The 25,043-nt window shown below is 42.9% G+C and overlaps 1 protein-coding gene across 1 annotated transcript in view; it reads left to right on the forward strand.

The window, feature by feature from the left end:
• The window catches only part of FRMD3 (FERM domain containing 3), a 672,717-nt gene that overhangs the window by 448,404 nt on the left and 199,270 nt on the right, over positions 1–25,043 (forward strand). The window contains exon 4 of the mRNA XM_086961321.1: positions 7,519–7,597. Coding sequence (XP_086817447.1) covers positions 7,519–7,597 — 79 coding nt within the window. The remainder of the gene's footprint in view (positions 1–7,518; positions 7,598–25,043) is intronic.

Genomic DNA, 25,043 nt, shown 5'->3' on the forward strand with positions numbered 1-25,043 from the left:
GTGAACAGGATAGGAGCGGTGAACGGGGCAGGAGCGGTGAACGGGGCAGGAGCGGTGAACGGGGCAGGAGCGGTGAGCGGGGCAGGAGCGATGAGCGGGGCAGGAGCAGTGATGGGGCAGGAGCAGTGATGGGGCAGGAGAGGCGACGTGGAAGGAGAGGCAACGGGGCAGGAGAGGTGACCGGGCACAAGAAGTGACAGGCAGGTGACATGACAGGCAGGTGACGTGACGGGGCAGGAGAGGTGACGGGGCAGGAGAGGTGACGGGGCAGGAGAGGTGACGGGGCAGGAGAGGTGACGGGGCAGGAGAGGTGACGGGCAGGAGAGGTGACGGGGCAGGAGCAGTGAACAGGACAGGAGCAGTGAACAGGACAGGAGCAGTGAACAGGACAGGAGCAGTGAACGGGACAGGAGCGGTGAGCGGGGCAGGAGCGGTGAGCGGGGCAGGAGCGGTGAGCGGGGCAGGAGCCGTGAGCGGTGAGTGGGGCAGGAGCGGTGAACAGGGCAGGAGCGGTGAACAGGGCAGGAGAAGTGACGGGCCAGGAGAAGGGAGGGGTTGGGGGAATTGACGAAGCAGGAGTGTTGATCGAGCATGAGCAGGAGTACTGACTGGACAGGAGCAGTGAAAGGGCAGGAGTAGGCGTTTCCCAGGGCGACTGGAAGGGTAGGGGGCCAGTTTAGTTTGGGGGGACCGGTTTTGTACAAGTGCAGGAGTTTTAAAAACACTGCAAAGTTATTTGTATATTCAGCAGGTTTCGGTCAACAATACAAGTGCCAAGATAACTTTGGTGATCAATGTACCTGCTGGAGGGAGATGGGAGCATGTTTTGTCTAGTGGCTATTTTACTCATCTAAGGTAGTGCAGAGGGGTAATATGCCTGCTGCAAAGAACATGTACCATGCATATCAAAGAGCAATATGTTATGTGTATAGTTCAGTGGGTACTGCTTTGTGTTCACTTCCCCAATGAAAGGACACTTGAATACATATGGCCTGGCAGTTCGGGCTGGACTGTTCACATTGGGCGCAGGATCAAGACTGATTTGCATATGGCTGGGTCCAAACTGGAATGGCATGGTGAGCAAAAAACGATGGATTTAAGCCCCGATCTCTGAACTGGGGTGAATGTATGACCTTGTTCTGCATTCTGTCCATCAATTGTTCTTTTTGCATTTGTCACCCCGAGTGGGACAGGTATGCTCAGACATGAGTCCTGTGCTCTCCATGCCAATGGAATCAAGCTATCCTGGCTGATGAGGGCTGAAATCCCGAAACCGGTCCTAGGATGCTTGTTTCCAGTCCAGGGAGGACCTGGCCTGGCAGTTCGGGCTACACTGTTCTCATTGGGCACAGGATCAAGACTGATTTGCATATGGCTGGGTCCAAACTGGAATCGCATGTGAGCAAATAAACAATGGATTTAGGCCCATCTCTCTGCACTGGGGTGAATGTATGATATTGCTCTGCATTCTGTCCACCAGTTGTTCTTTTTACTATATTATGATTGAGCAGCTAGCTGGCTGACATGAATATGAAGGAGCCTTTGTGGGTTTCCGTGAGTCTAGATTCTCCTGAAGAGTCCCTTTCTCTTCTGAGCCCTGCTTAACACATGTGTATAGGAGGAGCCCTGCATTCATGACCTCAATGTTTGAGACAAAAAATAATCATGGATTTCTGAACAATGAGAGTAAAAGCATTAAGGTAACATGTTGTTCCTGCTTATATTTCACATGCTTTACATAAACCTGTATTCCCTATGAGTGTTTGCTTTTTCCTGAATTAAACCTCAAATAAACATATCCATTCTTTTAATTAAATAACGTTATAAGCTGTAACTGGTCAGTGAAATGCTAAACGTACTAAAAATTGGTATGTTTAGCTATTTCTAGCCACACCCCTGACTCCGCCCACTGATTCAATCTTCGGTTGTTCCCGCCCCCTGATTCTCCACCCACAGTTCCCCTACTTTTTTTTCCCCACTTCGACCACTGGCCCCTCCCCACGTCACCGTCCTGCAGGTCATTCCACTACCGACCCCGGCTGGTCCGAGATGATATAGTTTGCAAAAAAAATTTGGCTTGCAAAGCTACCCTGAGTAATTACCAATGCCTTGAATTAAATTATTCATTCCAACACATCACTAACTAAAAACAAGCATTTACATTGCAATGGTCTCGGCATCATTAAAGGTAGAGCTATTGGCATTGCTTATGACATTTTTCTTTTTGTTAAATCATAAATAAATAGCATTGTCATTTACATTGCCAATAGTTTAATCGTTAAATAAATGGCATTGTCATTTACAATGCCAATAGCTTAATTGCTCGCATGTGCATGACCTATTGCATTTACACCCACACAGAGCCGCACTACTGAATGCTGTGTTGGGCAGCAGAAAAATCTGAATGACAATAACAGACCAATGGATGAAGAAGGCTGGCTGAAAGCCCCCTTTAAGTATACTACACAATTTAGAAAAATGAAAAGGCCTTGACTAATACCAGACCTAAAAAGTCGATGCCATTTTACACTTCAGTTTGTGGGGCACTGCTAATGGTAAAGGTATGAGACTGAATTTACACATGTGAGATACAAGAAAGGTTGCAGCCCATTCTTTTATTCCAGTGATGAATCAGAAATACTGGATGTGGAAAAAGTACAGTCACGGAACACAAAAGAACCTAAATACTAAATGCAAGGAGCAAGTCAGTGAATAAACAGAATCGAACTAAATTACCTTGAACTATTTGTATCCACTCCACAGGCACATTTGGAGTTAATTAATGACTGAATCAGAAGGTGTAGTAAACAGTCAAGTTACCCCTCTAGAGTACGAGAAAATGTTGCGTTGTCAGTTTTAAAAACACAATTAAACTGACTGAACTATTCCTTTTCCCAGAAGCGGCGAAACTGTAACAGCGTTACGTCACAAAAACAGCCACAAATACCTCGAAGAAGTAGCACAAATACGACAGGGCAGACGAATATCTCTGAATCAAATTAAAAACGCTCAAGCTCCAGGTTCACTGGGTTACGGAGGCTAACTCAAACAGGGGTGTCCAGGGGGTCCTCGTAGGCTGCTGGCTAAGTTGCCTCTGATAGGGGCTGAAATAAGCCAACAATGCCGCCAGTGTGAATTTCTAGTCACAGCGTTCGGCCGTGCGGGCTGGTTTGCTTTATTTTTAGCCGGCCCTGGGCGCTGCAATAAGCTTGTAGCGGAGTTTGGCTGTGTAGTAAAGCACAATAAATACGTCATGCTGCTCAAGAAATATGGGTGTGTTGACGAATGATTACAAAGCGAATTTTTTTTCCGGTGTCCAGCAGGTGCCTTTCTATAAAAGGCCACAAGAGCGAGTGAGCAAGTCGGATGAAATAGTGACTTTGGAAATGTAAATGTTTGTAGAACTGGAAACTCGGGGTTAGCTTTCTGCACACCTAAATTATGACGTGAACAGAAAAAAAGAGTTACAACTCGGCACAAGAGGTGCAAATGTGACTAAATCCGAATAGTTTCCCTTTACAAACGTAATGTTCGGTAAACGGTCATTAATGAGTCCGAAAAATCCCGGGTTATAGACGTCAGTACCGGGAAATCCGGCTAATTATATATGTGTCCTGTTTTATTTCCAGAGAGTTTTGAAACAGTATTCACTATAGTATATATATAAAGCTTCTGCATCGATCCCTCTCTCAGATGGTGGCGGCAGGGCTCTTTAAAAACGGTGTGACGGGTGCAGGTGCTGGGGTACACCAGAGAAACGCAGACCTCAAGTCTCACACATTAAGAGTGACACTCGAGTATTTGGAGTGTGGGTTCAGCTCTCAATCCCACCGGGTTCACTGCAACACATGCTCAGAATGGTTCGACCCCACATTTTAAACGCATCGGGATTCTGCAGTGCAGCTCCCGGGTGCTCTACGCGATGGAAACAATCCCACCCCAGGGGAGACGTCCAGCAGGGCTCTTTATTCATGCCCTCTGGATACCTCAATGTGCTGCTCCACTGCTTGTGGAAGCAATGCGTTTACTTTTTGGAAGTTTGTGTCGTTTTTTTCAAATGTGCTATCTTTTCTCTGATGTTTTTTCCATGTTGCCATTGGTGTCGCAGTCTGAAGTGATGCGCATTAGCTCGGACTAATACAAGTTTTCTAAACTTGAAGTCTCTCTGGCTCGTCCTATTGCGCAGGGTCGGTGGTGAGCATGCTGCACCCCCAAGCAGGCCATTTACCTTCCAGGGGTGATAATACATTATAAACGTGCATTTAATGCTCTTGTGTTATTTACCACACAAGCTCCCATGTTAGAACATTAGTCTCCTTCACTCGTTTCTGTTAACGAGTGGACTTCTGTGGACTGCGATCACTGCTAATGTCTAGTCCTACCTCTATGATTATGGTCTGTCCCAGATTTTCATTTTGGGAATCTCTGCGCTGTTGGTCACGCCCGTGGAAGCCCGGGCACATCTAGTCAGGTGGGTACATACACGGAGGTGGAACTTGAAGATACAACTTCCAATTCAGCACAACAGGTATATAAAATACAACTTACCAAAAGTCTCTGGGGTTTTTTTCTCTTCCGAAACTGAATGTCCCTAGCTTTTACGTTCTAGTGTTGCATGGTGCACCCAACATGCTTCAGTGATACTGAGAACGGAGCCGCTGCACCTTCATGGCTTCTTAGCCTGCATAAGCTGTGCTGCTGTGTAATCACACCGTAGTGCCGGACGCTTCAAGTGGAAGGCACCAATGGCTGTTATTTCCTCCTGTGGACGCTACTATTACCCAATGGCGCTGGGAATGGCAGAGGCTAAGGATGTAAGACCTTGAGGGATTTTTCGAATATGCCTCCCGCTGCGATTGGCTGCAGTGACATGGAGAGCCCAAGGAGGTTTCGGAGGTGGGGATTGCTATATTGACTCTTACGGTAGAAACGCAGCAGCCTTGTAATCTCCTTCAAAGAGAAGGGAGCTGTACTATACGGAAGCAATAATTCCGCACTCTGGCCCTTTCCTAATCGTGCGCCCCAGCGAGGATACGCTGACCCGGGTTCAGTGCGAGCCAGGAGTGGGCTAGGAAACACCGCAGACACTGGTGGTGAAGGAGAAAAGAAAAGTGAATTAAAACAAGAAATTCGGCACAATCAGAGAGCATCTTGCTCCGGTCCATGCAACTGTGCCCTGCCTACCTCTGGGGAGCTTACCCGAGTCAGACTCCACACGACTTTCGGGCTGCAAAGCTGTAGGGAGGCGTCCTCATTTGATCCTGCTTGAGCCGCAGAAAAAAAAAATGGCTGCCAAAGCTCCGAAAATTTCCGGATTCGGGGCGTGTTTTTGCCATTGGCGAAAGAAGGCAAAAAAACACACCCCCGAATCCGAAAGAGACGGGGCTTTATTGGAGTGATGCCTGTCTCCTCCAATGGCTGGCCTCCGTTTAGGAAGCTAGCCAATGGAGGAGAGAGGCGGGTTCAAGCCCCTTTACTGAAACTGACTCAAAATCATTAAATGTCCTCCCGGAGACTGCGCAAGCGCAGCCTTCGGTCCTCGACCTAACTATGTAAAGAATCCCTAACAAAAGTACAATAGTCAATAAGCATCCAGACAAGACCTGCCCTACACGTCACATATCACACTGATTGTGTAGCACTTATTTTTATTTTATTTTACAGAGTTTTATATAGCGTGAACTTGACATGAAACGGGTATCAAAGAGCTTCACATAGCACCAGTTTCATAACACAAGAACACATTTGTTTTAAACAAAAAATGTGTTAGGTTGTGTAGGTCGAGCGTCCAAAGTGGGCAATGTACTGGCAAGCCCGGTGTGCTGCGATCTACTACCATGCTTCTCCTTGTTGCCAATTTCTTTGTGGCAGGGTTTTAAAAAATACATGTATTAGTTGAGGCCCAGATTTTGTGTCGGGATTGCACCACTTTTTTGGCACAACCCCATTACCAAATCTCGCGCTTAAGTGTACTCATGATATAACTGATAAACATATGTGTGATGTCTTAATATCTTATGTCACTTCTTGCGATGTCACTTCCAGTGAGGTAACTTCCTGTGATGTCACGTGCAATGACACGTGTCATGACTTCATGCGCTGTGATGGCATACGTCATGATTTTACTTGCATACTGCCTAACCTGGTTAGCCCCCCCCCCCACTTCTTTTTTTGGGACTTGTGCCCTGATTATGATGATTCGATGCTCATTCAATAATTGGATTGTCTGCTAAATAATCACAAGAGTGCAAATGCGTGATTGGCTTTGTAAGAAATAGAACGTGAAAGGTATGCGACACCAGCAAGAGACAGACAGTGTGGCATATATTTGACCAGCTTCAGGGACACAGGCGAACCATGTGCCATATTGTGCCTCAGTGGTACTGGCAGATGAAAGGGAGACTTGTGTCTGACTTTTCTCAGGACTGCTAGTCTATCAGGGAGGCCTGGCTTGTGACAGGCGGCCCACGGCCAAGTTGCCTCTCAGAAGTGAAGGCTGGACTTGTCACCATCTCTGTCACAACCCACCGCAGCCTTTTAGATGAGCATGCCTAACTTAACTCTGTCCTTCAGGTCCCAGTATGAATCGGACTCAGGCTGTCCTGTTTTGCCAAACATGGGGCAACCGGTGTAATGAGACACATTTTAAATTATTTCATTTTTATAGATTTTTGATTTAGGTGTCTTGCTCAGAACTTCACACTCAGCAAACATAATAGAGGATGAAAAATGAAAAAGAGGAACATTTATATTTGAACAGTATTTGCTGTGATTTTGATTTTAATGTAAGTTATTTATGTTGCCTTTTGAAAAATAAAAATTGTTGCATATAATCGATTCCGCCATGCGACCGATGGCTTTAATATGGAAACCCTCAAATTGTTACGAAAATTAAAAAATGAGTTTCTTCCAAATAACCAAACACACCCTTCAGATCCCATGATTATCGTATGCCTCCATTTTGAATTATCAACATTCCCATGATAATTATACATGAAGCATTTGCACTTCACAATTGTACACGAAGGAGCCTGCATGAGTGTCCATTTGTAATTTAATTTGTATACACCGAAATTCTACTCTTTACCTCTGCCTTGCTTTTTTTATTATAAATTGGCACATTTTGCAAAGCTTTATCATCAGTTCATTCAGAACTGTGAGGTCCTCCATGAGCGGCCATCTTTAATCTCCCCTGAATTTAATGAATTTTTCTCTTAACCGCTCTTCTTACACTTTTTTGGTAAAGGTCTTGATTTTGAAATGAGGAGCAGTAAATACAAATTGTGAAGTGGAAAATCATGTATAAAACGGATTATTTTTTTATTAATATGCAGATTAAGTTTACGCTTTGACCAATCCAAGTCATGCAATTTCTTTTAATTTAACGCACGCCTCAGACTGCAGCTGTCGAATACCCACAGGCTGTTCTGTGACACTGTTGACCGGCTCTCATGCATTGTCATCAAAGCCATGTTTCTGCTGCTACTGATCTCACGCTTTTTCTTTATAACGTTTCAGCTCATCCACCATATACCATGTGCTTTAGAGTGAAATTCTACCCGCATGAACCAATGAAGATAAAAGAAGAGCTCACCAGGTATTTCTTCTCTGTCTGTGTGTTTGATGTACACTCGCCACAAAGCGGGGTAGGGTGTGTGTGACGGGACCATCAGCGGACTATGGTGATTTCTCCACAGCTTAAAGTGACCAGAGCACACTCTTGTAGGTAGTGTAAATGTAAACCGACGTTGTGAAAGCCTTGACCCTCGTTCCTCCTTAGAATCACATACATTTGCTTGGTGCTTGACAATTAATAGAGTTATGGCCAGAGGCTCCCAGTTTTCACAATTCCAGTGATCCAGGTCTTTACATTTGGTGCCACCAAATAAATATCATAATACATTAATACCTCATTGCTTTAGCAGGAGCCCTTTCAAGTTGCATTAAACTACTAGTGTAATGGAGAAACCTTACTTTTAAGAAAACTAATAAACTTGATAAATAAATGACCTGTAGTATTTGTTCAACAATGAAATAATGCCTGCCTCTCAAATCACCTTCGCCAACACATGTATTCTGATTTATAGTTTTTAAATATGTTGTGGTGTACAGAGGGAATAAATATCTAGCTGCAACAGAAATAAAATTCCTTCTGAATATAAATCATTTTCATGTTTCCTGCTACCCATGCTTAGTGTGCAAGCATTAAGTGCAATTACTACATTACAAACTACTTTTATGTTCATATTTGCTTCATTGTGGTTGGTACCGCCTCTTCTCCTCACTGCAGACTAACCTTTTGCAAACTGACTTTCACCAGGGATGTTTTATACATATCCAATGTGACACCAATGTTAGGGCCTTTTATTGGATATCGAAAAACATTAAAACACTATTTTAAGAAAAAGTGTAAGATTTGTATTGTTAGATATTACAACCCTTTCCATAGGATTTGATATCCCATTTACCATGCCAATGTGAACTGGATGCAATCTATTATTCATCTCAAAGTTTTCAAAACTTCATGTTTAAAACCAAATGCTTTCTTTTGGAACAAGTAATTGCATAAGCAATACATAATATATCAAACCAACATCAATAACCCTCATTATACAGAGAAAGTTGTTAACAACATAAAAGGCACTTTACACCATTACAATTCATTAGCTATAATTATTTTTGTAAAATGCAATGTTGTATTATACAAATGTTAGACTATCTGCAGACCATATTTGATATTAAAACATTTGAGTGTTGGGAGTTGGGAAACAGACAATAATGTAGGATATAGATCCTCTGCTACAACATTCTATTGTTTTCTTCTCTCTTTCTCCATGTTTAACGTTGAACATTTTACACTCAGAGGGTGGAATGTATTAATAGCATTGAAGAACTTCAGCAGCAGGCAAAACCAATTGATAAAGGCCCCTTCCTACTTTTATTCCCATTCCTGCTGCTCGAGTCTGTAACCCGCGGAGAGTGTTTTTTTTTAAAATAAAACTGCTACATCACTCAGACATAGGCTGCAATGCTATCATAATCTATTTCAAACTGTTGACAATTTACAGATGAACTGTCACTAACCTGGTTATTCCTCAGGATTGAATGCAGGTTGCGTTTATTCACTCTGTCCCTAACAAAACTCGACTGGGAATCCTATTTGATGATTCCACAAACAGAGTCTAAAGGGGAAGGAGATAGAGAACAGCAGCAGTTCTTCTATGGCGGTTTAAACATCATCCTATAGTTATCTTTCCTGTGAAAAGAGGTAGAAAGAAAATAAAATATATCATTCCTTCTCATAAACTACAATTCTATTATATGACTTACTTCCTTACCTTTCTTAATGACCTCCTATTCACAACTATCTTTTCTCTCTACAAAATGAAATTGCTGTGGCTGAAAATTATTAAGCTATGTGCTTACTTGCTAAGAAGGAAAATCTGTAATCTTTTGTACTTTGTGCGCATTATCTTCTTTATCAGAGTCAGTTACAAATAATATTAATGGCACTAAGATGTCCATTCGTAAAAGCAAACATCACTGTTACTCACAGTCTAAGGATCAGAAATGTCTTTGCATAAGCACATGTAAACAATTTCCTAGCATGAGTTTTAAAATTCGTATGCAATATACATTCAAAGAAAAATGATTGAAAATGTTGTTAAGATCACAGAATCTGCAGCAAATAGCTATTCTGGAACCAGCAAATTGCTGCTTCCCTGGGAGAAATCAAACTCCTGGAGTCAGTCTATGAACGCTATGACTCGGACCAGAAGACGATTGAGAGGTGTAATTTACAGCTTCTCTCCTCCTTAAAAGCCTTTATCAACTTCTCGCAAGACCAGTGATGTTGTCTACTTTTACTTAGTGTCTGATATAGATCTTGGTGAATGGGTTACTCTGCACAATAGTACCCTGTACGCCAAAAAATAAATCCCATAGGATATATCCAGATTTATATTTCGGCAGATGGGATATCTGTCACCGTTGTGATGGAGTAACCCATCCACCAAGATCTAAATCAGGCCCTAAGATTCCTTTTTGGTATCCTTTGCTGCATTCATCACTGCCTGCCTGTCCTGACTGCAACTTCTACTGTACCTTAATATGTAATCTCCAACTTTCTTCCAGGCATTTAAATATAATACCTCATATCTCATTACTCGATTCTTGACATAAACTTTGCCATATAGAACTGAATTTTCCTTTTTCGGGGTCTCCTACCCCATCCTCGGGTGATGAAGCCTCGCCTAGCTCTGCACCATCACCTCCTATGCCGGCCAAAGTGGTCTGGAATCTTGGACTGAAATTTGATAATCATCTGTCCATTAAACCTCAGGTAGAAAGTGTGGTCGCATCCTGCTTTAGTCTTCTGCTGCTCTTCAGGATTTTTTTGTTTTTGGTCCCGGTCATGATTACCTCACTTCTGGACTATGCTTATGCACTATATTTGGGTCTTCCTTTATACTAACTTAAGAGACTCCATCTGGTGCAGAATGGTGCAACAAGGCTCTTGTGCAACATCCTGAGAAACATCTCTGTTAGGGCCCACCTTAAGTAGCTGCACTGGTTGCCTGTTCGAGAAGCAGTGAGGTTTAATGGGCTGGTGCTAGCACACAGTGCTTTTTATGGCCTTGGACCCTCTTATCTAATCAAGAAACTTTCCTACTATAAGCCATGTAGAGCCTTACGCTCCTCCCACGCATTTCTGATGATACGCCAAAAACGAAGAGGAAGAGATGGGGTGGCTCCTCTTTCTCAGCTCTGGCCGCAACTGAGTGGAATTCTCTTCCGCTACATCTTCGCGTCATAAACGACATTGACTCCTTTAAATGTCACTTAAAAACCTGACTATTTAAGGTAGCTTGCTAAACTGATTTTACTGTGAGAATTTGGGCCATCTAATCCATGAACTCCGGGACACTCAATGGAGTAGCTGAGCGCTTTAAACTTAAACCTAGAACTTATTTACACAAAAAAGGCAAGACCTTCTTCCAGATATTTATGCGCAACTCATAATTAGCTCTTTTAACTAACAATTTCTTAACTTCTGTAAAGTAAGAAGAGAATTAAAAAATGATGTTCATCCTCAAAGAACAATACATAAAATAATGGATGGGATGCTTGAATTAACTTTAGCCACTGGTAACTATTTGAAGCCACATCCGACTCCATCCTTTTTATGCTCACCACACCACTTCGAACTAGAACCTGCAAAATGCAGATCATCCTTGGTACTGCTCCAAAGGAACAGTCCAGTCCAAACTGCCAAGTTCTCTCCGAACCAGAACACAAGCAACCCAGGACTAATTTTGGCCTCTTCAGTTGGGTGCAGCTTGGTTCCAGTGGCATTGTGAGCACAAGAGCTACGTCTGGTCAAACCCCGTCACACTTACGGCATCACAATGAACAATTTCAAAAAAGTCCTTGATGAAAAGCTTGAATTAACCTTACCACTAGTAATGACTTGGGATGCATTCCAGACCATCATTTTTCCCCACCATGGCCCCTCAGGTTAGACCCTGCCATATGCAAATCAGCCTTCTCAAATAGGAACATTCCAGCCTGAACTTCCAAGCCAGGTCCTCTACAAGCCTGAACACATGCAAGGCAAGACTGGTTTCTGCCTGTTTGATCCTCTTCAGTCAGGTACAGCTATGGTGCAGTGGCAGTGTGAGCATGAGACCCATGTCTGGGCATACGCTTTGCACTTAGAGCACCACATTGACCAATGCAAAAGTGATGGAATGCTTGAATTAATCTCAGCCAGTAGTGATTACTCGGGCCACTTCCCGGTCTCGTCCTCAACAACATTATTTCTGTTGGTACACATGGGGGTGCTTCCTGTTGCTGACTTGGAAGAAAAGGCATGTCATGGCAGTGTTCCTATCTGAATTTAGCAACAGGCAATTCTCGTAACTAAATACAATCAGATCTAGGTAGCACTCCCAGACAGAGTTGCTTTGTTTAACTATGTGCTATGCTAAGGGGTATACTATATATTACATTTATATTTTTGCAAGAAGCCTGATCCCAACACCTGACGTTCACAAATCAATAATAGTGTTTAGTGTTAGCAGGTAGGTTCTGCCCAAGTATAATTTAGCCCAAATTGTAGTAAGAAACTTTGTACGTCTGCGCTCCATGGAAACTGTAGTGCATGCTTGAAGAACAATAATTCTCTTAACTCTCGTCTTGTATGTTTGCCTGCAGCAGGATTTGTCTCCTATTTTGCAAGCACCTAACCTCTAACTCATACTTCTGTATATCCAGAAGGTTTGCTCATGGCAGCCTAGATTTGTTTTCCAGGAAGTTGTTATGGGGTTCTATTAGCTGAACATTATCGCCAAAGGATATTTCTTTCTCTTACATTTATTATTGTTTTACAAAGAGCAAAGCTATCCTATATGGGTTACCAAAACATATTAAACAAAAGATGCAAATCTAAATAACTGTGTACAAAAATACAAGGTCATAAATGTGTTTGATGTCACTCAAGATGTCACTAAGCAATGTGGTCAACTTTTCTACATGAAGTGAGAAGGAACATAGACGAGGTTTGGATGATAAATGAGATCTACACCTAAAATTAAAACGCACGAGGTAATATCTATTTGCTCTTTCCAAAGGCAGGTACAAATAAAGGAAAATAATTTATAACATTACGGGATGTAAGGCAGAAAGTAAAGCGAGAGGAGATACTGCCTGCTTTTCATATTCCTGAGTTCAGATGGCTCTCAATGAGCTTGTTTTCTGATGGTCTCTTGTGTTCCCAACTGAACTATACGCCTAGCACCTTACATCAAGCCTCCTATCAATATACGGGCAGACATCAGCCTCTGTTGTACCCGACGTTTGCTGTCATGTATTCTCTTTCAGCTGTGCTGATTGTTATTTGAATCATTAAAACCTGCCAGGAGCTCAACCCAAACGTTTTTGACCATCATTCACTTTGCCACATACAGCGACTTCCGCACACCTGTGAACAAAGCTCCTGTATCCTGGAAATTGAAGCTTGAAACCTAAAGAGCCTCTGAAAGTAGCCTTTTCTCATGTCCACACCCCCATCCCTCAGATGTGATCCTGCTCAAGGGTCAAAGTGCACTCTCTATTGTCCATCCCACACTCTGTTTCCCAGAAAATCCAGTGTTGCAGATATTCTAACCAATCAGCTGACTTCTGACTCTGTCCATGCATCCTGCATACTAACCACACTCAGCAGCCAGTCACACACAGCTGAAGGACCTCTTACGTGACCCATCTGATGCACACATCTCATGATACTTGAGATGCTCGGTTTTGTGGCATTGAAGGCAAGATAAATTTACACCTGATTCTCTGTGCATCAATTCTTTAGACATGTTCAGGTAAATAACTATAAACCTTCAAGACATTAACTACACTGATCCACAACAGTGAATTATTTCCGGTCTCTACCTAAATGTAGCTTATGTTGTTCATCTTGTTGTTTATTTACAATGATCTCTTTTTATTGGAAGTAAGCAAGACAAGTCATCTATAAAATGTGGTCGAGTTGGCTAGCTAGTATCTAAAACCAACATGCTTGGGTGAGATGGAGTGATAAACCACACTGAGGTTTTGGGGACCTCTCATATCTCATCTACCAGACAGTATTAGGCCATAGAATAAGTAACAATGTACCCAGTTCAACGTTTTTGAAATCACGTTGAGAGCTGAAAACTAAAGCCATATCTCGTTGATAGTTCAAAATGTTTCCTTTGGAGACTCACAATAAGTATGTGGTTTTCACTCGTTAGACAAGGGTACCTAATGTCCTGACAGTTCAATAAATTACTGCATTTGTCAATTAAATATGGCATAAGCAATCACTACAGCTAGCGAATCCATACTTCACTTTGCCAGTGCTTTTTTCTTATTTTTAAAAACTTTTTTAGTCATCTTAGTGAGTTTAAACTATGCCTTCAGGCAATTCAGCAGCAATAGGTCAATAGTACATTTAATTTTCCTTGCGCAAGTGAGAACACTATGTTACTGAGATGTGTATTAAAAATGCATGGTTTCCATGCCGACTTTAAATATATCTGCCTGCTAGGAACCACCTGCATTTTCCATTAAAATTGCATGCAATAGTCAATCTATTTTTACATTGAAACTGTTCATTGCAAACGTTTAGCTGCCACGCTTTGGGGGTGCAATGCAATGCTTTCTTCTTTTTTCGTTTTTCAACACGTGCTTGCAATAAAATATAAAAAGAAATGTAACCATTGCGCCAGCATGTCAAGCTCAAACCCATTGGCTTGGCCAAGGCGTGTTTGCGTATTACAGCTCATACATTGCTTATACATCTACATTACTGCTCATCCTTCATGCTGCTCGTTTAGGGTGAGTAGGTTGTTCACTCACGTCAACTGTACAACTCTCCTTTCCTACACGCAGGCCCCATCATTTCACATATGAACATATGTAGACGCAGGAAGGGTCTGACAGTGCAAGGGATGCTCGGTTAATGTAACCTGCGTGCACACAGCACTTTGTCATGCAGTGTACCACATTAAAGTGACAGAGCAATGACAGCAGGCCCTCAGAATCCAACCCGCCTTGGTGTGTGTGTCCATTACTCTCAGTGGGCCATGAAGGGTTAATCTAGAGATGTGTGACTGATTTGATTTCTGCCCATAATAAAAGGGTGTAAACTGTATGAAGGACACGTGCTCGTGCTCTGCATGAGTGCTGTTGTACAGGAGTTTACAGTGAAAGCAGCATGCACGTTTGTCCCATGTGCCTTGTGCCATCTTCTGGCGCAGACTTACTCCAGGGCCTAACAGACCCAGGAGAAGGGAGGCGAGGGAAATCACAAAAACATGCAAATCCCTTTGTGAGTGAGTGCTCAGCGCTCGCCTAGGCTTTCCACCATCTTCTCCCTTTCCACTGGTATAAACTATGAGCGAGACTTGGGTTGACATTTAGCACATGTAAATTGTAAAATAAGTTTGGAAATGTGACCCGAAGAATTTAGTTGTAATGGTAACCACGATGCAATGATAATTTATTCTCTTACTTGGTAGAAATAAAACATGGGTAAGGGCCAAATATAGCAAGATTTGCCCATGAAGGATGTGTTGTAAATATCTACCGCAAACAAACATATAGGAGTCTTATAAGTGCCTGAGAAGCTAAACCCAAATTTAGTCTGCAATTTAGTGCTATATTTGCGCTGTCAAATTTGTTATCTCTGGCCTCCTAGTTTCCCTAAACACACAGACACACCTTGTAAGAAACCACTTCTACCCTTAACGTATTTCAAATTTTTTTTTTAGCTTTTGAGCTCTTTTGGCTCTCGAAGCTTGTTAAGCACACCTCATGTATACTGGTTTCAAAGTGGCACTCCCTTCTCCAGATCAGCCCTTGTCATGGAACTTAGACGGGCCAGCGAATGATCACTTTGAGATGTGAGATTTTAATAAATAGTGTACTGTGAGATGACTGTTCATGTACAAAGCCACTTTGTCTGGTTATATATGTATTTAGCTGCCAAGCTGGGTCGTATGCAACTTTGTCTCCATATAGCATCACGTTGCCTCCTCTGATTTTTGCCAACCATCACATGAGCTGTTTTTTGCCAACGAAGAAGATGTGGGCCTTTTTGGCCATGAGTGATTTTGAACATAATTTACATTCCCAATATTTATTATCTCTTGGTTTGTGATAAGTACTGACTTTAAGTACAGAAGCCTTATGGTTTTGGGAATACATTCTGAAATCTAACAACAATGGATTATCATTTTATATGGAAATGAATTCGTGAGAAGTTGACATTTTAAATGTATTTCTCGGCACTGAGTGATGTACACTAACTCCTGGTAGTGTTCAGATAGTAAACCTAGGTAAAGACCACAGATGATCGACCTGCCTTCATGTCTCAATAGTATTTCAACCACAGGGGGGCGGGTGATGAGAGGTAAGGCTGTTTGACTTCTTCTAGTGCATGTAGAGTAGGTGGAGTTCCCTTAGTACACTACAGAATGTGCTTCACCTACTGGCTCCATTAACTTTGGTATCGTTTGTCCCTATTTGTCTTCTCGGTGAAGTGGGAGAATCTGGTCTATGGCAACATCTTGCTCCCTTAGGGACAGCTCTACCTTCTTTGTTCAGACAGATAAAAACAATGAGAGCTCCCTGGCTTTTGGATAACTCTCATTGGCGTGCACCATATTGTGGAAAAGGGGGGATGTGGGATCCGGCAGGGGCAAATGTTGTTTTCAGGATGACTTAGAGAAAATAAAGATCTTGGCCCCTTACAATGCCATTGTAGACACTCTTACCCTTGTACAGGCTATAAGGAGAGAAGACAAAGATATAATCACTGGAGTGCTGTAGCAAAACAACTAGATCTCTCCTGACATCCGCCTCAGTCACTACTGTAATCACAATAAATGCAAAAAGAACAGATGATGGACAGAAGGGTCTAGTTTACACTCAGCCATCTAATCCCAGGATACTTGTTTCAGGTCCAGGGAGGACCTGGCCTGGCAGTTTCAATGGGAAGCAATGTCAAGACTGATTTACATATGACTGGGTCTAAACTGTAATGGTATAGCAAGCAAAAAAAACGACGGATTTAACCCAGATCTGGGACTGGGGGTGAAAGCTTGATTTGTTTAGCATTCCATCTATCATCTGCTCTTTTTGCAGTAAACAGAACATGCACCCAGGGCCAGGAAGGCAAACCTCCTGATTGACTTTCAAACTCAGTGGGGCCTCTGGTCTGCTGTGGATCCTGGAACCTACTGTATGATTCCTGCCTGCGTTGCTTGAGTTGACTGGTAGTGGAATGGCGCTGGAGACAGAGGGATCTGCAGTCTGCTGTAGATGACTCCTCTTGCATGGCTCTGTGGAGGCTAGGAATGTCTTAGTGACTAGCTGACCAGCATGTGATGACACACAGAAGATGTGTTCAAGAGAACTGGACCTGTAAAAATTAGTCCTAAAGACATTGGAATATCATTGAGTGGTCTTGTTACCAAGAGAGAAATGTTTACCTTTTTCTGACCACCGCTGGATTCCTGAGGGGACCTTTTAGCACTGTCTGAGAAAACATGAACTGCACAAATTGGGACAATGTGTTGTCAATCTTAGAGGAAATCTAAGTCTGTAAAACTAGTTCAGTTCGAGCAGCACAAACTATTGACTACATCTGTGGAAATGAGCCTTTTTAGGGGCTCACTGATGCAGGGGTTCACCCTTATCTGTCCACTGGTCCTTAAACCAACAAAATAGAGATTGGCATGGACTCTGGAATATCAAATAACAAGTTTATTAATCACTCATGAGTGGGACTACATCAATACAACACCCTCAGGCACTGTATGAGGTAGTAAAAGGAATACAGAAACCAAGGGTCTTTTATACCCTGTTTGTTGCACAGTAAGCATGGAGACTCAAATAGAAGGTACAGGCCTACAAAGGAATAGATACTGACTAACATGGACAGGTAGAAACCACTTTGTCAGCAGAGTGGGAGGGGAGATAGAACTGCTTGCATCAGTTAAAATAGCCTGACAGTTACATTCTAAAACAGGTACATTCTAGCAGCTGCAGGCCTTTCTGAGCTCATACATTGCTCTGGCTCAATAATGAAGGAGTTAACTACTGTTGATGACTCAAGCAGAATAGAAAGGCAATAAACAGTGAAGACAGCAGAATCACATGGCTTAACAAAATGGATGCCACAACTTAATATGGCTTCAGCTTATGCTAACAGCAATTTCTGCGATTTCCACACATCAAAGCAGCATTGACTGTAGCATCTATGAAAGTCCCTCCTGGAAGCCTGAAAAACAAGATCTGACCAAGGGAAGACAGAAAGAATATCTTAATCTTGCATTACACACCAGTCATTGACAAATTAGTTGACTGTAGTTTTTGACTTAAGATTTTTTTTTCATTGAGGGCCCTCATTCCGTGTATTTGGACCTGTGGAAGTCTGCTTGGACCCAGACTTCATCTTTGCTCATTTGAACTAAGATTTCCTCCATCTCAAACAGCCTGTGCAAAGTTAACATTTCTGACTGTCTGTGGTTCCTAACTTTGTCCAATTGTGTGCCCTCTCTGCCCAGCTTCCCCTACACCCTGCTACAGGTGCACAAGATGACTATCACTCTTCTAGGATTTCTACCGTGTTCCATTGATTTCTACGAGTTCGATATCCACTATGATTTCAGATGGGAATGTTTGACCTTATTTTATAACCTTTTTTCTGACTTAACCCAGCATTTTATTCTCATGTTTATGGTATTTAGTTACATTTTTGAATCTTTCTTCTTAAAACTTCTTCTGGTCGTGAAAGGTATTTCTATTGCCGAAGAAATGTCTTGTAATTCCGCCATACTAGCAATGGGGACCCAGCCGACACCTATAGGGGAAAGAGTGGTTAATCCTTGAGCGTCCCTAGTCAAATTGTGTGGGAGGTCAGTCTTAGTTCAAACCAAGACCGTGGTCTCTCTCACGTAGACGAGAACGAGAAATGTCCCAGTCCAGTTCACTTATTCTGGAAACTGTAGGTGCATTTTGTGCCTATCCCAAAGATTGCAGGCAGCATGCCTTTGTAGTCTGGTTTATTTACGTATAGTGCAAAACAAATGCTAAAACTCAGCTGCACAGTACAAAACAAACAAACACAACTAATAATATAAGCTCCCTGCAAAAGAAACATATTAAACAGGGTCATGATGGGTGTGAACTTTTCCTCACATTTTTAGGCAGGGCGATTCACATTTTGCACCCGCTTCTTTCAACTATCTTCCTCTGATTTTGTTAAAACGCCATCTGGGGATTGCCAGTTTTTTATTCTTTACTGGAGTCCAGAAGTCCTTTTGGTTGGTGATGCACAAAAGTATGTGTGAGGGAGTTTAGCATTTTTGTGAGACCCACGTTGGAACGAATGCCTTTCATTAACTCTATTTTAACTTGATTTCCCGGAGACACAGACTGTATAATATCGGAATATATTTATTAATTCCTTCCGCCCTTTTTGCCCAGAGACACATAATCGAGATGAATGCGGGCTTTGCTTGCTGGGCTCTGTTACATTTTCCAGCACCCGCTGTAATTCGATGTTCAGAGGAAATCTCCTCAGTCTAATGGATACAAATAAATCCCACGGATAACCCACGATTATCTTCTGAAGAATGAGACAGCAGGCTGAAAAGCAATAAAATTATATATGATGATGGATTTTTTCCAGAAGCCCACCCCGTGCATTAGCTAGCCTGCAATCCATATTTCTGATAGTTATTGATTTATATCGGAGGCTGCCATGATCAGTGGCATTGGCGACCCATCTTTGCACAGCAGAATTTGAAAGTGGGATTGTTCTTTTGCTCCTATCTTGCATTCACCTTTTTGTGAGTAAACCCCAAACAGTGACAGTGATCAGAGTGATTTTCATTCCCCCTCAGTGGTTTGTTGCCCGAGCTCTTCATCACCAGGCAGGATTGGTGTCCTGAATTTCGGGATGCCAAGTGAAGTGTGATAAAGTAACAGTTTGCCATCCCGTGACCTGGCAATGGCGTAATGTTTGATGCTTACGGGGGCAATGTAGGTCCCCTACCGGAAATACAGTGGATGGGCTGATGTACTGCCCTGCTGAATGACTGCCATTCCACCTGAGACTTCCAGGCGCTTAACTGATGCATGGGAAAACAGGGCAAGTCCCTTCACCCACTTTTGAGGTGTTCTGTGTGTGCGCCATTCATTGGAAACATATTTTACTCTATACTTTTTTTAAGGGGTCAACCTTCTTCAGCCATCGGTTTCTTTTTCTCCAAAATATGCAGCCATTGGTTTGAGACATTGCTGACATATTCGCGCACTTTCCAGTGGTGGTGGAGCAGCCCCGTGTCTGTTGCCAAGCACTCCCTCCTAAACAGAGTCCTGGACATCACCACTCAGCACCTGTTCTCCAGCCATGCTTACATCAAGGGCCTACCAAGGTGCAACCAATGCTTGTCTTTATTAGGTACAAATTCTCCCTCTTGAGGTACACCCTAGACTATGTGTGGGATCAGCAGCTGGCCCTGCCAGAACATTTTCCCTAGCAGAAACAGTTGGTGGGAGGGTGATCACTTTCAGCTGTATGCGCAGTTGAAGCTGCTCAGGAAAGTAAAGCTCTGTGAATGACGAGAGCTGCAAAAGCGGCATCAAGGTGAGCTCATATATGAGTGACTTCCTATGGACTTTTACCACGACTCCTACAACCTGGTGAATGGCAAACAGGCCCATGCCAAATCCCGTAGAGTGGGGCAGATTATAGCGTGCTGCAGGATCTCTCTGACGAAGGAAGCATTGTGTGGAGTACATCATCAACCAATACAGAGAGTTCACGATCTGGAGCAGCTGCACCTGCTGCATCTTCTTCACTAAGACACACTGGTTAAAATCCATGTGTGGATAGTGCCAGTTACACCCTCAGAGGACCCAGTATCTCCTTCAGGTGTGGAACATAGGCCCCCGCAGCCCCTGTGGTGCAGGGGGGACACAAGCTCCAGGGTCCCCCTCAGCACAGTACCCTGACCTGAGAGCTCCTAGTAGAGCCCGGCAGGTGGACCCTCCATGTACCTTGCAGGGGGCTCCCTCAAGTTTCGTTACACCATTGATCTCCTTTGCTGTACCTTCTGACCCTTGTGCTTTCGTGAATGTGCCGGTGACAATCAACTACTCTTAACAAATAAATTGGAGAAGGCTCAGATCCAAAACATAGTTTGAAGCACTCTATCTCAGGGCTGCAACTCTTTGGGTAAAAAGTACATAGTTGGCCTTGTATAAAACATTTGAGCAATGGTTAGTCCAGACTGGGGCATTCAGGAACCAGTCTGCCCCCTATTGTAGGTGAGGGGTCATTGTATTTGATTTTGGCTGTTGTGTGTGGCTGTCACTTGCACAATTCAGTTTTTTTGGCTCCTAAAAAGGTGAGCACCATTTCGGCATGGTGACTCCCTACAAAAGAAGAGAAAGAGGCCATGTGTACAAGCTGTCAGCGGACCCGGTGGTCACTGGACTTGTGTGACAGGAGATCATTCATGGTCTGTGGAGTCACATAAGGTCCCTCATCAGATCCAGCAGGGGACAGATGGATGGAGATTTCCTCACCTGGAGTAGTATGCCGTTCGAGTCTATGTGGGGCAGTGTCTCAGTATGATGGGTAACTTCTAGAGCACCCAAGCATTCATCATGAGCCTGGTGTAGAGATCACGCAGTACCAGGACCAGACCTGGAATCTGGTCATCGCCTGCTGCACAGCCTCTGGCAGCATCCATCGCAAGGTGCCAGGTGGTTAGGACGACCAGAGCCAGCAAGTACGCCTTGGTTTTCTGTCCAGTCCCAGGCAGAGGGAGTGTTAGAAAAAAAGTGGGTCTTCTGGTCATGGAATATCTTGAGCTTTGCTTTGAACAGCAATGAGTATTGCAGATGCATCTTGTGAAGACGAAATTTGAACCCTAGGAAGGAGGCCTGTTGGCTCTGCACCATCAAGGTGTTGTCTAAAAAACCCTGCACTTTCTGATTGTTAGTTTCATGGGGGCTGCCTGCTGAACTCAGGGAAAATTGAGTCTGTGTTCTTGTAATGAAGGACCGTGGTCACCACAGTTCTCTACAGCTAGTCCATCGGGGACCTCCGAGCCGGCACTCAATGGGCTAGCTCTGAGGAGAAGAAAGGGGTGAGGTGCTGTGTGGGTGTGAACATTTTGGTTCTAGGAAGTGCACTAAGTCCAATCCCTCAGCTCCCTCAGTCAGGGCCACCACTCTGATATTATTCTGGTGGGCTCGCCCTACCACATTATCCGCCCTACCCTTGAGGAAGTGCAGCCGGTCTAAGACCTACCTGGATGTGAATATCGTTTTTTACAAACTACCTGTGTGTGCTGCTAGCCTGTAGATAAAGAGTAAGGACGTGGGAAAACCCAATATACCCTTGGAGGCTTGGGCAGTTCAAACAGTGTTAAGTCAGGGTGCCTACAAGGGATTTTGTTTAGGAAAAATATGATTTATAATTATTTATACTGAAATTGTTAGTTGGTTCAGTCTAATCAGATCTCAAACAGAAGCTTCACAAATTTACACATTTTACAAATTTAAATAACTAACACCTCGCTCTCTGGAAGAATCCCCAAATGTCTGCCTTCTCCTGTCTGTCCAATAGCAAACAGGAGTAACTCTTAGAGGTGCACTGACTGGCTGTTTTCAAGTACTGTACACCTAATTCTCAAAATAATTTGCTGTGAATTGCTCTGACAGTACCCCTGGCTTAGTCCTTAATACCAGGAGTAAGCAAGCACTACTACTCTAGCCTGTCTTTTGAAATTCAGGTGTAAGGTAGAAGTTATGCAAGAGAAAGTCGCAGCTCTAGCAGTTTCTTTGTGAATCTGAGGCTCATTATTTAGCAGTTTCCTAAATTAAGATGTGAACATTCAATTAAATACATTATGGTGCTTTCTAGTTTTCTTTTTGTCTCCAAAGTTTATGGGCAAATATGAAATCTAAATCACAAGATAAAATGCTCTGGAAGGAGGGGTTGGGGGCCTAAAACTAGCACTAACCAGGCAAGAAACTGCCAATACTTCAACACCATTGTAAATTAAATTAAAAATACTTTACTGCAAGGGCGAACTTTAACAGAAGCAGACTCTGCCTGGAGTGTTGTGAATGACCTTGTGCTACTGTCAATTACTTTGTGCTCTGTGTGTTCAGACAGTGCAGGGATGAAAGGTCAAAAGTGATACAAATAAGCAACAGACAGCCTGCAGTGATTTTAGGACTTGATTAAGAATCTTTTTCTATGGGCTCTATGGATGACTACTTGTGTGCCTTGGTCCTGTTTAAATTACCACCAGCCGCGGCACGTGCAAGTATGAGTGATGGGGTTGGGTTTGGGGGCGACTCGACATACGAAAACGAGAGAAAATTAAATAAATAATACATTCTCCCTCATTGTCGTCTGTCGAAAAGCCACCATCCAGCCCCACCACCCCACCGCTCTTGCCTGCATGGGCCGCGGCGGATTACTACCGTATTTCCAAGCCTGGTACACAAAGAATTTTCTAGGAGTTATATTCTACTCAAGACTTATAATTACTTTCCAGGTGTAAGACATGCTTACTTCAGAAAAGCTTTGTGGATCAGTTCAGCAAAGACGCATGTCATACTTGTGGGAATTCCTTAGTATGTCACACTCTGCAGTAATGCACAGCACAGAAATGCTTTGTGGCTCAGGCCTGAACGTTTAGAACAGTCCCTGGACTGTAACCCAAAACATGTCTCTGGTGGGTTCAGAGTGGCCAGGAGCAGGTCCCCACTGCCATGAATCTTGACAAATATTGTTAAACCCAATCCCAGCAAGTCTTTCTCAGCCTCCGACTCCTGCATGTTAATACTCTTTCATTGGAGAAGTGGTCTTAACTCTTTTAATGCAGTGCCCCCACGCAATATAAATCCCCCCCGCCCCCAGAAAGGCAAACATATTTTTTCATAATCATTATTTAATAAAACTGTCAGCTATGATAATTTTTAAGAATTCAAACCTTGCAGTTGTGTTCAGTTATCCCTTTTAAAAATGCCATCAAATACATGATTGCTAACATGCTAGTGGCAGGCTGGTTTTATTAAAGTGTAAAAGTAGTCATCGTGAGATCCTTTAACAGTAATTGAGGAGGAGTATTTTGAGTATTTTTTGGTACCTCTATCATTTCACTACTCACGTCTAGTGAGGACCTGAGTGAAAAAAATGACATAACTTGACCCAATACAGAGTAACTACCATTTTCACTCAAAATAGGTGCTGTTGTAAGCACAGTGTTTGTCTCTGTTCCCTCTAGGCCAGAACCGATTCAGCCTCCCCCTATTTTAAGATCTCTGCATTGAGATACCTCCCACCTTTTTGGTTTTGCGCTAAGCCCCGAAACTTAATCTCCTTGTACATGCCTATCTTGATCTATGCGGATACAGGTCTTCTGTCTACACTAGTCACTAGTACTTCTGTTTCACCTTAACAGTTAGATTTTGTATTGAATCTTCTACCTTTTGTCTCAGGCTCATAGTTAGAAACAGTGATGGGTTCTGTTTTGTGTGTGTATTTATGTAAGAATACAGTGATGGTCCATTACATACTGTATTGCAAATATTTCGTGGCCTGCAATAATATTGTTTGTTGTCGTCCACGATCAGAAGCTGAGTGGGAGGTAGAAGTTTAAGAGAGGAACCAGATGCATAGGAGGCAGGGGGCTTGAATAATGATATGAAGCTACTGTTATTGAGAATAATATTATTATTATTATCATTATTATTATTAGTAGTAGTACTAGTAGTAATAGTTGTAGTAGTAATAGTTTATACAAACGTGGTTGATCAAAAACCATAATAAAATATTCAAGAAGGACACCCCTATTTAAGTGTTGACATTTCTAATGACTAACTTGAATGGTTCCTGTCCACTTTCGGTAAATGAGAATACATCAGTAGCAGGGACCAGAGAAAGGTTGTTAAAATGTAACCCCATATTAAAAATATTTGATTTGCTTGCTTTCTTTCATATTTAAAATCAAAAATAATAACATGTACTATAGAATATGTCACATTCCAGTGGAGAGTTGCTAACAATTCAAAGGACTTGATATTAGATAGCGAAAGGACTTCTAAGGGAGAGAGAAGATACTGAGATCTGTGATGTGAGTGCTTCTGTTGGGACATAGTGGAAAAGGGTCATCAAGAGGTGGAGGGAGGGAAGTGCTATGTGCTGCCCTAAAGATAGGATAAGGATGACAAAGTTTGTCCCGTGATTAACGAATAGAAAGCCAGCCTGGCAGCAGTGGTGGGAGGTGTATGTGTGCCTGGGGAGGTTAAGGATTATGCAAGTAGCAGAACTGATTGTTTTGTTATTGGCTTAGATGGAATACATATATATCACTGGAGAGGAGGGGGAGAATACCGGTCCGGTATACACTCTCCCCAAACTAACCGTTGTCAAATCACAGTACACTATTCCGAGGAGATTCAGCCCCAGAGAAATT

Source organism: Lissotriton vulgaris, chromosome 3_1 (genome assembly GCF_964263255.1).
Source record: "Lissotriton vulgaris chromosome 3_1, aLisVul1.2, whole genome shotgun sequence".
NCBI classification, from domain to species: Eukaryota; Metazoa; Chordata; class Amphibia; order Caudata; family Salamandridae; genus Lissotriton; species Lissotriton vulgaris.